The sequence below is a fragment of the Phaethon lepturus genome, unplaced genomic scaffold (genome assembly GCF_000687285.1).
Source record: "Phaethon lepturus isolate BGI_N335 unplaced genomic scaffold, ASM68728v1 scaffold4869, whole genome shotgun sequence".
NCBI classification, from domain to species: Eukaryota; Metazoa; Chordata; class Aves; order Phaethontiformes; family Phaethontidae; genus Phaethon; species Phaethon lepturus.
The window spans coordinates 10,392-24,285 of NW_010565444.1; the positions used below are offsets into that span (position 1 = coordinate 10,392).

General features: G+C 44.0%; 1 protein-coding gene across 1 annotated transcript in view; it reads right to left on the minus strand.

Moving 5' to 3' along the window:
* Window positions 1-795: 795 nt before the first annotated feature.
* ST5 (suppression of tumorigenicity 5) overlaps window positions 796-13,894 on the minus strand; it is a gene marked incomplete at its 3' end in the record, with an annotated part of 75,795 nt that continues 62,696 nt past the window's right edge. Inside the window, exons 11-13 of the mRNA XM_010295182.1 lie at window positions 8,040-8,117; window positions 3,931-4,071; window positions 796-944 (exon numbers count right to left, since the gene is read on the minus strand). Of these exons, the coding sequence (XP_010293484.1) occupies window positions 796-944; window positions 3,931-4,071; window positions 8,040-8,117 (368 nt within the window). The remainder of the gene's footprint in view (window positions 945-3,930; window positions 4,072-8,039; window positions 8,118-13,894) is intronic.

A 13,894-nucleotide genomic window follows, 5' to 3' on the forward strand; every position in this document is an offset into this window, starting at 1 on the left:
TTTGCTGTGGGGCAGGGGTGCAGCCTACACAGAGCTCCCATTTCCTAAGTAAAGGTCATGTGGAGTTGTGACCTGTCACTCTCACTCCTTACACCTTGGGGTGTGTTCATGCCTCAGGGGAGCCAAGGAGGGGAGACTGCAATCAAAGGGCAGGGAAGTAAGAGGTATGTTGAAAGGATGCAGCAAGGAGCCCAAGATGGAGCTACAGAAAGGAAATGCTTTCAGGTCATGTGAGCACCAGGAAAAATATCCTAACTATTTGGGATGGACTGTAATAGCATTCTTAACACTCCCACTGGATGGGTTTGGTAGTGCAGGATTTGAAACCTAGCCCCATTACAAATTCTCTGTACTGCATGGAGCGAACCAGGAGAACTCTCAGCACCCCATGGCCCTGCCTGGTTGCACTGCATGGCCACGAGGTGAAGCACCTCAGAGGCAATCTCTGCTACTGTTTATGAATTCTCTGTTCCAAAACCTGAAATGAAATATTGCTAGGACTATATTGCCTCAAAACCCTGTGCAAACATTTGCTGACTACGAAGCAGGCGAGTATTGGTATCGCCATTTTACAGGCAAGGAAGCAAGACAGAACAAGTGGCTTGTAGCTAGTCACCACTAGCAAATGTGTGCCCCCCCAGTGCAAATAACTTCCATGGAGGTAAAAATTCTTTAAATCCTACAGCGAGAGGATCCCCACATCTGACAACCATTCCGGACATTTCATAAAGCTTTTTGCATTCGGAGATAATACAGTCCTGAAAAACATGTGGTTCAGCTCCCTTTGCCACTTACCTGAGCTTATCTGCTACAAAAATCACACGCCGCTCCAACAGGAGAGAAGCAAAGATCCGGATGATCTGACGAACGCTGAGGCACTTGAAAAGGCATTCAAAGTCCACGTGTTCCAGGCGTGAGTCCATGGGCCGCCGCAGCTCAATGACCTGAACACATCCAACAAACATCAGTCAGCACCACTGATCAGGGCCGACAGCACCGGGGTGCCCAGCACCCCAGCCCAGGCCCTCCAGCACCGCTCCGGGCTTGCCTGGTGAGGGGACACAGAGAATGACCCCCATCCTCTTTTGCACACTGAGGCCAGAGGCACTCCTGGAGGCATTTCTCCAGAGAAATGGTGTATTACACAATTCACTATCAAGCCATTCTTCTTCCCAGAATACAGTTCTGCACATTAAATCTGCTGTCATTTCCAAGGGAAGCATAATTCTGCCTTCTAAACACCCTGCCAGGGATGTAAAGCTTGGCTGAGTCAACAGTATGAAGCAAGTAACTAACTGGAAACACTGGAGCCGGAAGCTTACAGTGCTAAAACAACCATAACAACAAGGTAAATTTGGTTATAAACTTGGCTAGCAATTCAAATTCACATCTAAATAGGAGGCAGGGACTGAAGTTAAAGGCCAGGCAAAATTTAAACCCAATTTACTTCATTTTCACTCTTCTGTGACGCATAATTCACTACATAATGTTTAAAACCCTTTTTTGTCATAAAGATATGTACATATATATACTTAACTGGGGAGTCAGGAAAAGGTCTTAGATGGTGACTTGTGACATCCCTTTAAAGTCTAATTTTCATACTTCATCCATAGCCTCAGGCCCTCTCCTTCCTTTTCTCAAATGCCTTTTGCTTGATTCCTTTATTATATCTTCCTTTTACTCTGTATTTGACATGCTCAGATGTGGAACTTGAAGGCGGAGGACAGAAAAAAGAAGAGGGAAAAATAACATGAAGAAGAGAGTAACAGAGGAAGAAAAATATGAAGTGCAAGACAGCAAATGATGAACTACTGAGGAATTTGAGGAAACAGAAGGGAAAGGGGAAAAGCTGGCCAACTTTAAGCTGTGTTGAAATCTCTGAAGACATATTAACAGGAACATATATACATCTCCTTCTTTCCATAGGTCCAAAATCACGGTCACTTTATTGCTTTAGACCACTTTTATGCTTTCATGCACACGACACCACATTCCATGAGCATACTGTATCAGGTTTAAACTTGAGTAGCCCTTACAAAATTCCTCCAAACACACTGTTTTAAGGATATGATAGCAGCAAGACCACAGGATACTGGAAACAAAATCAGTTCATACCAGTTTAGTTGTAATATTGTTTGTGATTGGTAACACAGGACTGTAAAAAGAAAGTCACTTTTAGAGCAGTATTTGTGTACAGATCTGATTTTTATAAAGCCTGGAATACAGAAGCATTATGGTGCCAGACTATTATATACCTATCGCTCAGCTGTTGCCTCAAACAGCAGTAAGAAGCAAATTGAGTGATGGTGTACCATGAACACCTCCTCGGGAAATGCTCGCTGCCTACTCCTTTCTCAGATTCAGTAAGGTGCCCACTTCCATTCCTTAGCATTGGGACTGCAAGCTCAGTACATGCCAAATCATGAGGAGCTGGTTTTACCGCAAAACTTCCAACACTAAAATCTTGCTGCAGGGTAGGATGCAATGCAAGTTACGGCAGCTTTTACAAATGCCATGGATGTTTTCTGTTGCCTGGCAAAGCCTTCTGCTTCAGTCTGCTCATCACAAAGAAATATACTGTCTACTTCCCAATTAATCATCATCTTTGTTTAGGCCAGAGGAGCCGCAATGGAAGAACAATATTCTGTTCCTAATTAAGCCAGTGCATTCCATTTAAATAACGAGTTTGTACTAGCATAACAGAGAGCAAAGCTCAACCAGAAGCGAGTTGTTTGTTTGTTTGGAATTATCTCAGTGTTTTTCTCTGGGAGAGTTCAGAAGCTTAAGCAGAGGATAGAGAAGTTGCAGATCCATGGTTCCCAGATATATTCACATCAAAAAAGCGTTATCAGATCTTACCACTGTTACGCCAATCAGTCTTTCAGTCTTCCTTTGCTCCTCCAGAAGAAAATGCTTGTGACTTAAACATGCCTTGCAAGGCACACTTTACATTTCATACCAAGTGTCATTACAGGCCCACTCTGTTGAAGTCAGTGGCATTACACTTGGACAAAATATGATTCAATGGAAAAATAGTAGTAACACTGTAAAACTACCCCTAAGGAGTGTAAAATAACCCTAGAGGGGAATTTTTTTCCTGCTTTCACTAAGTGGGCCAAATTCGATTCCTATCTGCAGTAATGTATTTCCTCTATATGCTTGCCCTTCTGAGTGGAGCTACTGTATAGTTACATAAGGACACGCAGAGAGCAGAATTTGGCACAGCAAATGGCTAGCAAGCCTCAAGTTACACAAAACTTTTAAGCAAGGCACCAATATTGCTATTATCCAGTAAGGCCTATGTTGTATAATGCTAGGCTTCTAGCTACTTGAGTCAGTAACAAAAGGAAGTAAAATCTACTATATGTGTGCGCACACACACACACAAACTTTTATATGACATGCTTTTCCAAATATAGACTATTTCTTTGAGGGCCACTTAAAGGGTATTTATTGCCAAAAAGAGCCATTTAAATGCTGCTGGTCACTCCTCCTACCAAGGCCAGGACCAGCAGTAATGAGGTTTGCAATGACAACCAGCTGCTGAATTGTTCCAAGTACAGTCAGCATGGGAAACTTACACTTGCTTGTTATCACTGCGATAAAGCCCAGCAGCACCGTAGTTCTGTTAACTACACTAGGCCAGGCATACTAGGACATTCGTCTTGTTCATGTTTTTTTGTTAAACACGGCGTATTAATAAATGTAAAATAACAAATATGTAACAATAATTTGGCTTACAATCATCAGTGGGAGCTAGCATTAGCATAGCAACACCGGTGCAGGTCCTGCACTGCTCATTTTGAGGGTGTGCCACCTCACATGCCTTGCAGTATCTGTATGTCTCCTCCTGTTTCTCTTTTGCTGTTTGATGTTGGAGTGGTGAAGGCAGGGGGGCTTTGACTTGTAATGTTTGCAGTTGCTTTTTACCTCGTTTCCAGCTCCAGGCAGAAAGGTTTTGACTTTGATTGTCTTTCCAGGTGCAGGAAAAGGAGATTCCATCAGACTCCTCATAAATGGATAAACCAAGGCTGCAGATATTCCCCTTCTCCTTTCAACCTCATCCAGGATCTGATCCATTAGTAAAACATAGGAGAGAAAGAGACAGAACATGTCAGCACCACATACATTTTTGAAGCATCTTTTGACCCACGTGAGCCTAAACACATGGCAGATCTAAGTTTAATTCTCCTCTGCTGTGCATTTCTTCAGGACCATTAAAGCCACGGGATTCGATCGTACTCTAAAAATGATACGTTATCCAGTTACAAAACAAAGCCTGTTTGTGAATGCAGTTAACCCAGAGACAAGGAAGAAATAACAAATCTGGAAAGGAGAAAGAAGACTCAGCATGGAAAAAGGGAACTACACTGTTGGCATTTTGCCTGAGCAACAGGGTGAGCTGAAGGAGAGAAAGATCAAGACAAATGCCATGATCACAGGCCAGGTCAGTGTCAGGTCTCAATGGTGCATCTTGAAATTTATATTAAGGAGAAATACTTTCTTCTGCCCTGGGCACCATTTCCATTTCAACTGAGAGGGCAGGAAAAAGCCAAACCAGCAAGAAAAGCAACCCTGCCACACTATACCAGCAGAGGTCCACCAGGGAGGAGCTCCTAAAAGAGTCCCAGCCATGGTGGCAGCAATCACGTCGCAGTCTGTGCTGAGCTGGAGCCAGGCATGAGCAGCCTCATGAAGCATGCCTCACTGTTTACACTGAGTGCCTGCATTAAGGTCATTTTCTGTTTGACATGATGCAGAGCAGGCAATCTAGTTTTGAAATGAGCAGATGGAACTTCTTACAGATAGAGAGGACTATTATTTTCTTCTCTTTTTGGTCACATGGGCCAACATAAATTAGATCACAGCTAAGTTTTCCCACATTAGACAGACCATATAGATGATAAACCTAAAGAAGACGAGAAAGCAAGCTTCAAAGCAGTTAGTGGTTTGACCTGAAATGGTGATCTTTTAACCACCACTCAAGAGCAAAAGGCCATACAAGAGTTAGTGGGTCTGAGCCAGGCATTTTCCCTTGTTTCTCTTGGAAATGCTTTTCACTGAAACAGAACATTGGAAGATACTTAAACACAAGCTCATGACTTACAATGATAGCTAGTGACACCAAACGCCAAGCACCCACCGGTGCACGGTTTCCCCTTCCTCTTTGCAACATAGTAAAGACCTAACTAAAGCAAAGCTGACCTTATGTATATAGCTTGCATTCCAGTCCGTGGAGGTGGCAGATAACCATAAGTGAAGATACGGATTTCATTCTTCATGTAATTTGCAGCATAACAACTATCCTCACCCAACAAAACCAGCTGCCCTAATGGGAAGTAGTAATGAACCAAGGCTGTGCCTCGGGTCCCTCAGTGCTCCTGCACACTGCCAGCACACAGTTGCAATGTGCCCAACACCTATCTCCTCTTCTGCAGTCGCTCTTTGACACTTAGTGTTGCTGGCATCGGGGGCCATGTGTGTCATATCCCAGTCCCACCAACCTCTACAATACAAATAAAAAGGAGCATTAAAACTGAATAAAAGTTAAACTGAAATCTCAGACGATAAAATGGTCAAAAACATTTGTTGAAACCATGACCAAATGAACCGGCTGGAGGGAAGGATATCTGTGGTTCTCAACTTTGTCCTAGCAGTAGGTATTACAGCAGTGAGCAGGAAAGGCTTTGAGGAACGTGAAAATAATGCAGGCTATCAGAAACAGGATAATAAACATTTTAAAACAGAGGACTCCTTCCTTCTGCCTTTCTGATAAATAATATCCAAGGTTTAATATCTCATGGTCTTTCATCGTTCTCATTTTTCTGTAAAGACAACTGTTCCTTGTTTTGACTAATTCAGCAAAGTACACCATCATGATTGTTTTCCTCTCTTTCACTAGATTTACCAATTAGGGAAGCCCAGGTTCCTTTTACTAGGCTGGAAAAAGAGACTGTCTTACTTTTCAAGAACTTCTGTTTCTATCCACACCAGATCTATCTTCAAAACCAACAGGAATGCTAAGGCTCAAACTCTTCCTCCTTCATTTAACAGCTGCTTCATCCAAACCCTTTCCACACCTTTTGTGGTGCTTGGCACGCGTGCTAAAGGGCTGCGCTAAACCCAGCCCAGGGCTGGGTCAGCCCTGCGCTGCCAAGCACCCTGCTCCCACCCCGGCACCGGCACCGGCAGGAGGCGAGCAGCCCTTTGCAGGACAGCACCGCCGTGGCCAGGCTCCGGTGCGACGGGGTCCCTTTGTGGCCCAGCCCCTCCGCGAGCCCAGTGGTTGAGAAGGAGCACAGGTGTGTTACAGCCCCATCCAGGGCCTGACATGCAACCGAGCGAGAGCCTTCCTTTCCGCACAGACCAAGAATCTGAGGGCCGGGTGGCCCGGGCCTGCCTGCCGCAATGCCTGGGAACAGCCCCTGCTGAAGCCAGCGAAATTACACTCAACCGTCAGCCTCCGGTCACTTTGGCTGAATGAACAGACACTTTTTTTCAAGTTACAGATTGAACTGGGAAAGCGGTTTATTTGCAATTTTGGTATGACATCCCTTGTCTGCTGCAGACTTCATATCTCAGCTGCAGTGATGCTTGTGAGGAAGATACATAAATTTTCTTTTTTTTTTTTTATTTTTTTGCTTTTTTCCCCTCTCCCAAGTTTTCCTTTGAAAATTAGTGCACTATCAAAATTAGATAAAACATAAAAGCAAACAAAGAGCCTCAGGATATCTCTCCATATCACGAGTTTGGTGAGCTGTGTTATCCTCCCAGAACAATGCATTCCGTTTCGCTCGCGGATATCTGTGTTTAGACACATATTACGTCTAAGAGACACTGTTATAAAACCTTGATTTCAGAGCTTTACAAAAGACGTCAGAAGCAGAATTGCAATTAACTGTTGCAACCCAATTGCTTTTCTTCACACAGGATTTGTGTTAAAGTTTTATCTAGAAAAGCTTGAAACCTGCTTTGAAGATAACATTCTGTATGATTATTAGGTCACATGAACAATATAAATGCTATGACTTTTATTAACTTCAATGATTTACATGTTGTTTTTAACTTTATTCCTATACAAATGAACAAGAAAAATCTGTGTAAGTTCTGTGAGATTTCCCACATCTGAAGTGAAAATCTCTGGCAAATTAAAACAACATTTTTATGAACACTGTATCAAAACTAGAAAAGGGGAAGACAGCCTTTTGACATTAGATATATAACAGTTCTCCACAGATCACCAGCAAATCCTATACAATACCATGAAGTGCTAACTGAATTTTGCAGGACACACTCTCAGAGGACTAGGAGGCCCTAAACTGTCAGCTAGAGAGGCATTTCAAATGTTAATCAATCAGAAATGTTATTAATAGCTAATTTTAATAACCTTTTGTCTTACAAAAGAAGAATGCTTGTGGCTCTGGAGCTGACTGGCAGTTAACTCTTTCTATGGCTATTCAATCCCTCAGTTTAGTTGCAATGCCCTGCTTACTGTCTCAAAACTCTTGTGTCAAGAAATTTATTACCTAGGGGAACCACATCAGCATGCGACGCAACTTTGATTCACTAATGTGGAGGCCAATTAAAAGATTATCCATGCTTTTCTAGCCTCCTAGGATAAAAAGACGTGTCAATAGAGTTAAGGATATAGAATTCACTCATCAAATAATCTTTTTTCTTAACCTCATCATTCCACGGGGTATTGGAGTAAAAGTGGTACTGGCCCATCATTCAAACTGTGGATGCCAAGAATTACAGCTCAGCACAAAACGGCTTTAGAAAACAATGGAAAAAACTTCAGTCAGCCAGATCATACAGACACCCAGATGTTTTTTGAATCCAGTTCTGCCTCAGTCACAGAAGCAATAAGACATTCTTTGATGAACACAGTAATAGGGATAGAATATCCAAAACAGCAACTGTAAAATACAGTTATCTCCCATCAAAGGAAGAAATTCTTCTCGTCTGGTTCATCGCTGCAGATGTGTCTTAGTAAACAATCAAATTGAAAAGCAATACTGAAAAAAAAATCTTCTTACCTTGGAAAATAAGTCAAAGCACCCCAGCCGGCTAATGACACAATAAACTTCAGGTAGGCGTGGACCTTTTCCACTTGGCTGATAACAGTAAAAAGGAGATTGAAATTACATATTAATTTGGAATCATAAGGAAATACACTTCTCTCCCTGATCACACAGTTGGCCATCATGCGGCATCTTTCATTATGTTTCTCCGTCAACATAGCTACTCTTGGAAAAGCATCGTATTTCTTTAGGAAACTAAAAAGCATAAATAGTGCTTATCCACTTTGGAAATCACAGTGCATTGGAGCTGTATTCCAATATTGCTCCAGCTTGCAGCCATAAAAGCACATTTAACTAGGACTGTAACTCATGCCTGTGCTATCACTGTCCTCTGCTCCTGCTGCGGCATGAGGAGTGGGGCCACCCCAGGGCCGTGTGCTGGGAGATGAGAACTGGAATGCTAAGGGAGGTTACAATGGCTTTAGTTACCCACTCACTCCATGATGTTCAAAGAGAGCTCAACTTACAGAAAGCAAGCTCATAGACTTAAACAAAGGCAAGCTGCTTGAGCTAAATCATTAACTTCCTCAGATTAATGCACGATAAACATGAAACTCTTAAATAACTTAAACAGTGGCAAGTATGAATCAATGATGCACATCGTCCCCCCCGTCCTGTCCCACCTGCCCCTGCCCCCCCCCCAAAAAAACCCAACTATAAAGACCATCCTTCCTCTATAACATCCTATTGAAGATATTTTCTAGAGAAGCAAATGGTTTAAATCAGCATGACTGACATGTATCCCTTCAGCATACTGGACTCTGCAACCCTGCTGATACCACTGCAGGGAAAGGCCCGTCAGCACTGTGTATGAAAGTAGGGTACAACCGCTTGCTGGATTCAGCGTATTTACTGGAAAAGAAGTAGAATTAGGCCAACGCTGAGCACTTTAGAAAAACCATCCTCACCGGGTCCTCAGAGCAGCTTCCCACTGTATTTTTAACAAGCTGCAACACAGTGTTCCAGTTTTGCATAGTTGCAACTGATTTTCACCAGATCAGCAGGCACACACGTCCTAGGGGCTGTTACTCTAACAAGGCAGCCTGGTGACTTCAGATGCAACCACATGTAGTCCCAAGATACAACGCAAGGAAGTCCTGACGCTGCCTCGTCCAGGAGCTACGTCCATCACGGCACAGAACGGCTGCAGGTACGCTAGCAAACCCCAGTACCCCAGCAGCAAAAAGCTGAAAGCAGGGTCTGAGACAATAGGTGAGGCTGCCTACTCCCTTGCATCTCACGGCGTCAGCTACGCTCGTGCCGCACGGAGCGACAAGCGGCTGTGAAAGAATCACTTGGCATCACTTAGCCTCTTTGCACAGCTGTACATTATTGATATGCAGCAGTGACAGAATCATCTCCGTTAATAACAACTCTGTGATAAAGGAGCTCAGTCACTGTTTCCACCAGCTCCTGCCCACATGTACGTTTAGCCAAAGTGTCTGATCATCTCCTCTGTATCCACATAGAAGGCCAGTATATTTTTATCTTTGTCTCTGCTGATACAGTGATTAACTTCCCCACGGTGTGTTTGACATTTACATGCCACACAGATATCAATCTAGAGGAACTGAGGGGTAGCTGTGCTTTTTAAATCTGAATATTGCAATCTAGACTTGGACAGTCAGCAGGTGCCTGCCGGTTATAATAAAGACCACAAAAAAATACCAAAGCTAAGTGAATACAGATGAGTCTATTTCTGGATCCAAACCTGCTCACTACACGTCACATCTCTGAAGCAGCAGAGCCCTTTTTTGTCCATATTAGGTATAAAACCCTTTCTAAAGGCACTGAGTGATTATATCAAGCATGTGGGATTTTGGTTAAAATCATTGTGTCAAATCTGCAGGAATAGAGCCTTGGATAGCTCCCAACCAAGAACTGTCTCACTGAGTGCCAGTAAAAACATCACATTCCTAGGTCATCTATAAGACCAGAAACAATAACTGCTCAGCGCTTACTCAAAGATTCTCCTCTATGAAATATCATTGCTTTCAAATGTCTTAATGGCTACATGTCTCTCAGAGCTGCGATTCTTCCCTCCTTGCACTCACTGTATAGGACATCCTTTTCTGTTATTTCAGAGGCTTTTTCTTGCAAATAGCACAGCCTCCCAGATGCATACAAATCATCTTTAAGAGGCAGCAAGCAAAAGCCTCAGGCAGAGCCATGCTGAGGGGCAGGACTTCTCAAATTTCTAACACTGGCGACTCTTCACATAACCTCCCCTCTCAGCCATTAGTTTACACCTCAAAGTTGGATCTAAAACACCTGCTCTTTGTGCTTTAGTTTGCTGCTTTCACACAGAAACATCATATGGGCCATGACACTCCTCCCTTCTCTGCTTGGACTCATATCTCTTTACTAGGGGAGACTTGGGCATTGGCTCTGGCCAACAGTACTGGTTTAACCTCCTCTTTTCCCAGAAGAGAGTGCTTCCAAGTTGCAGGTTGTGCTCTACAAGGTAGCTGCAAAACCTTGGAGCCATGTCCTCCAAGGCTCACTCTTCCAGGCGATGAACAGGTCCAGTTCAGGGAAGCTGTATGGTGAAGGAGCACAGCTGAGAGGCATCTGAGTGACTCTGCCTTGATGCACTGCACTCCTGGAAGAAGAGGGATGGCCGGGACGATGTTTTTGTTTTGATTTGTTTTCAATTTGTTTTCATGGAGCCCAGGATATTTTCAGCCTTAGTCCAGCATCACAAATGAAAATGCTAATGATTTTTGTTGATAACGAGACAGTCTCCCAAGAGAATGAACATAAACTGACAAGAACTTGGCTATGAGATGGGGGAGCTGAGATCTGCATCAGGCCTGGTCCGCAAGTGGCTCAGGACAGTCTTTTTTACAGTGAATTTAAACTGAAGTTTACTGACTAAAGCCCGCTCCAAAACCTGCTTTGGCAGGAGAAACAGGAGGCTTTTGCTCCAAAAAATAAGCCTGTCATTTTTCTTTTTCAAATCACACCTCCCTGCCCATGTGCTTGAAATCTAGGGGAGCCTTCAGACTTCTCCTACCAGTCTGGCATAGCACTGAGAGACTCTCACACACTGCACGCACCTGCTTTCAAAGCAAAGTGGGCTGCCCCTGCAGTGTGCGTACTCGCCATCTGTTCAGACGTAAGTCAGTCGTTTGTGTTTTTAAGATATAGAGGAGGATGTGGGGTGTCAGGAAAGCCCCTGGTTTCACAGCCCCAGAAATAACTGGGGAGTGCTAGTCCCAGCATGTTAGTTAGTCCCATCAGAGGAACCAAAGCAGTGGGGACCATACACAACATTTTTCCTCCTGCACTTCTCCCAGCTTTTCCCATTCACCTGAAGATATACTGTGTGGAGAGGAAAGGTAGCAAAAGCAGATCTACCAAACAGCAAGAAAGAGAAACATGCACCATAATGCTACTTGTCATCTCAAAGACACAGGAGTGCAGCAAAAACAGACTAGCATCAACCTGAAGACTCCAGAAGGGCTGTGCTCCTTCCTCCTCAAAATGGGACAGGACATCTCACTTGAGAGCTTCTAAATAATTTCCCAGAGGGCATTATTAGGAAAACTGGAGGAAGCAGTAAGGGCTGCCCCAAGGCCAGATGAAAAAGGACCATCACAAATGCACAGCAGCAGTTGAGTTGTCCAAAGGAAGCAGCGTTTGCAAAGCATGTGTTAGCTCTGTGTAAGCCTCCTCTAACACCCTGGGCTCCCTTTGAGACCAGAACTGTAGATGCTTCAATTAGCTGCAATTAAAGCAATGATCATGTAACAGAGGTCGTACCTAAAAACATTTAATCTAAATGACAATGCAAATGCCATTTTCACACTCACATTCTGTAATGTTTACTCCCTGCTGCAGGAGAGTGAAAAGGACACTGTTTTAGTCCTGGCTCTAGGACTGTCTTGATCTTAGAGCAATGAAAGATGCAGATTCAATCCAAAGCTTAAACAGGGAAACTTGGTATTCCTGCATAACTTCCCAATACATTTCTCCTGCTCAGTTATATTAGAGCCACACACAGGCTGATAGTGTGCGTAGCTTGAACGGACGACATCAAGAACATAGAGGAGATGCCTCCCATGAATATTTTCCTGCACATACTAGATAAGGCTTGGCAGTTTCAGAAAGAGACATACTGAAAACCCAGCAAGGCCCCTTCTTGGGAAGTCTGCTGTTTTGTTGCTGGCTTAATTTAAAAATGACAGACCTACAAATACAGAGACTGAAAAGTAGGTTTGCAGAAATCAGGTTATTGTGTCAGGTCAGATCACAATCACATCCTCATGGGCATACAAGCCCTAGCTTCATCAGCAAGCCAACATATCCAGAATGGATAATGGTGTCAGGAATCAGAACAATTCAAATGTTGAGAGGCTAAAATGAATATGTCCGTCACAAGCCAGCTTCTGCGGCAGCTCTTGATTCTCTGTTAGGGCCAATCCAAATTCAGACCATGAGAAAACTGTGGGTGTTTAAAAGCTAAAAGTTTGTCTTAAAGTCTTCTTGTTAAATGTGAAACATGAACTTTTAATGCCAGAGCACCCAGTGGGCACAGGGCTGTCAAAGGTGCTGGGAGGGGCAGGATGGAGGGAAGAAGGCAAGGGGAAGAAAAGGTTTTCCAGTGAGCTTTTTCAGTTCCATAAACATTAGTCCGCATCCCACAAAAGTTGTTTTCACAGTGCAACGAATTCCCTTCTCCTGCCCCAGCAAATGCAGGAAGAACTATTCCCACCTAACGACTGTTTTTCATGTCTTAATATACACACTTCATGTTCAGACATCTGCTCCTCCACTGACTCCTGGGGCTGGCTCGTCTTAGGCTAGAAAATTGCTGGAGGAACTTTTTTTTATGTGAGAAGGGAGAGGTAGGATAGGGTGAAACAGACCCTGCAAGTTTTCATATTATTTCTGCAAGTACAATGTTACCAGCCAAGAAATCCTGACATTGTCAGGCTTCCTGCTCCGAGAACGGGGTCTTCTCAGATGTCTGCCCTATATGATAGAAATGTGTGTCTCCTACTGTTCCCATGAACCAGCTGCCAGCTGTGGCAACAAACTGCAGGACATTGTTTTGGGGATGCAGTATCTTACACTACAGTATTGCCCCACTAGCTAGAACTAGCACCCCTCAGCATCTGCAGCAACTCCCATGGCAATAAAGCCCAAGATGCCTGTGAAGATCCACAGCAGCTTACATGCCACGACTGTCCCTGGGGACAGGGGCTGGCACAGCTGTGGGTCCCAGCCATAAGGCCACTGACAGCCCAGGCTGCCAAGGAGCTGCACTGGAACAAACCATCTCGCAAAGGATATAGGCCTGGTGTCTCTCTGGCTGTCTACACCCTTTTTCTGGGAGGCAGAGACCATTCATGGCCTCCCAGTAAGGAAAGTATTGCAGATTTTCCAGTACTGGTGGGTCTTGCAGCTGAGGCTGTGTCAGCAGAAACCCACTGAGAAGGTCCCTGCTTTCACCACTATGATCCTTGTATCCGCAGTGCTCTTACTGGGCACAAACTTATGGGGTTGCACAGGTAGAGAAGAGCCAAGACTGCAGTCACACCCTTTAGAAAACAATTTTTTAACATAGTAAATCAAGGCAATTAGTAAAACAGAATTATACTCTAGACCAAATTAAAAATCTGTATTTTACAAGGAACGCTCAGATTCATATTACAGCAGCTTCACCCCTGTTCCTTCCCTACCGTGTGCTCCTGCTGTTCCTGTGCTCCTGCTCTCCCTTCTGTCCCTGCCCAGGTTGCTGCCCCAAAGCACTGGGGGCATTGTAATGCCCACTGGAGAGGGCCATGACTGGCCGGGTGAAGCTA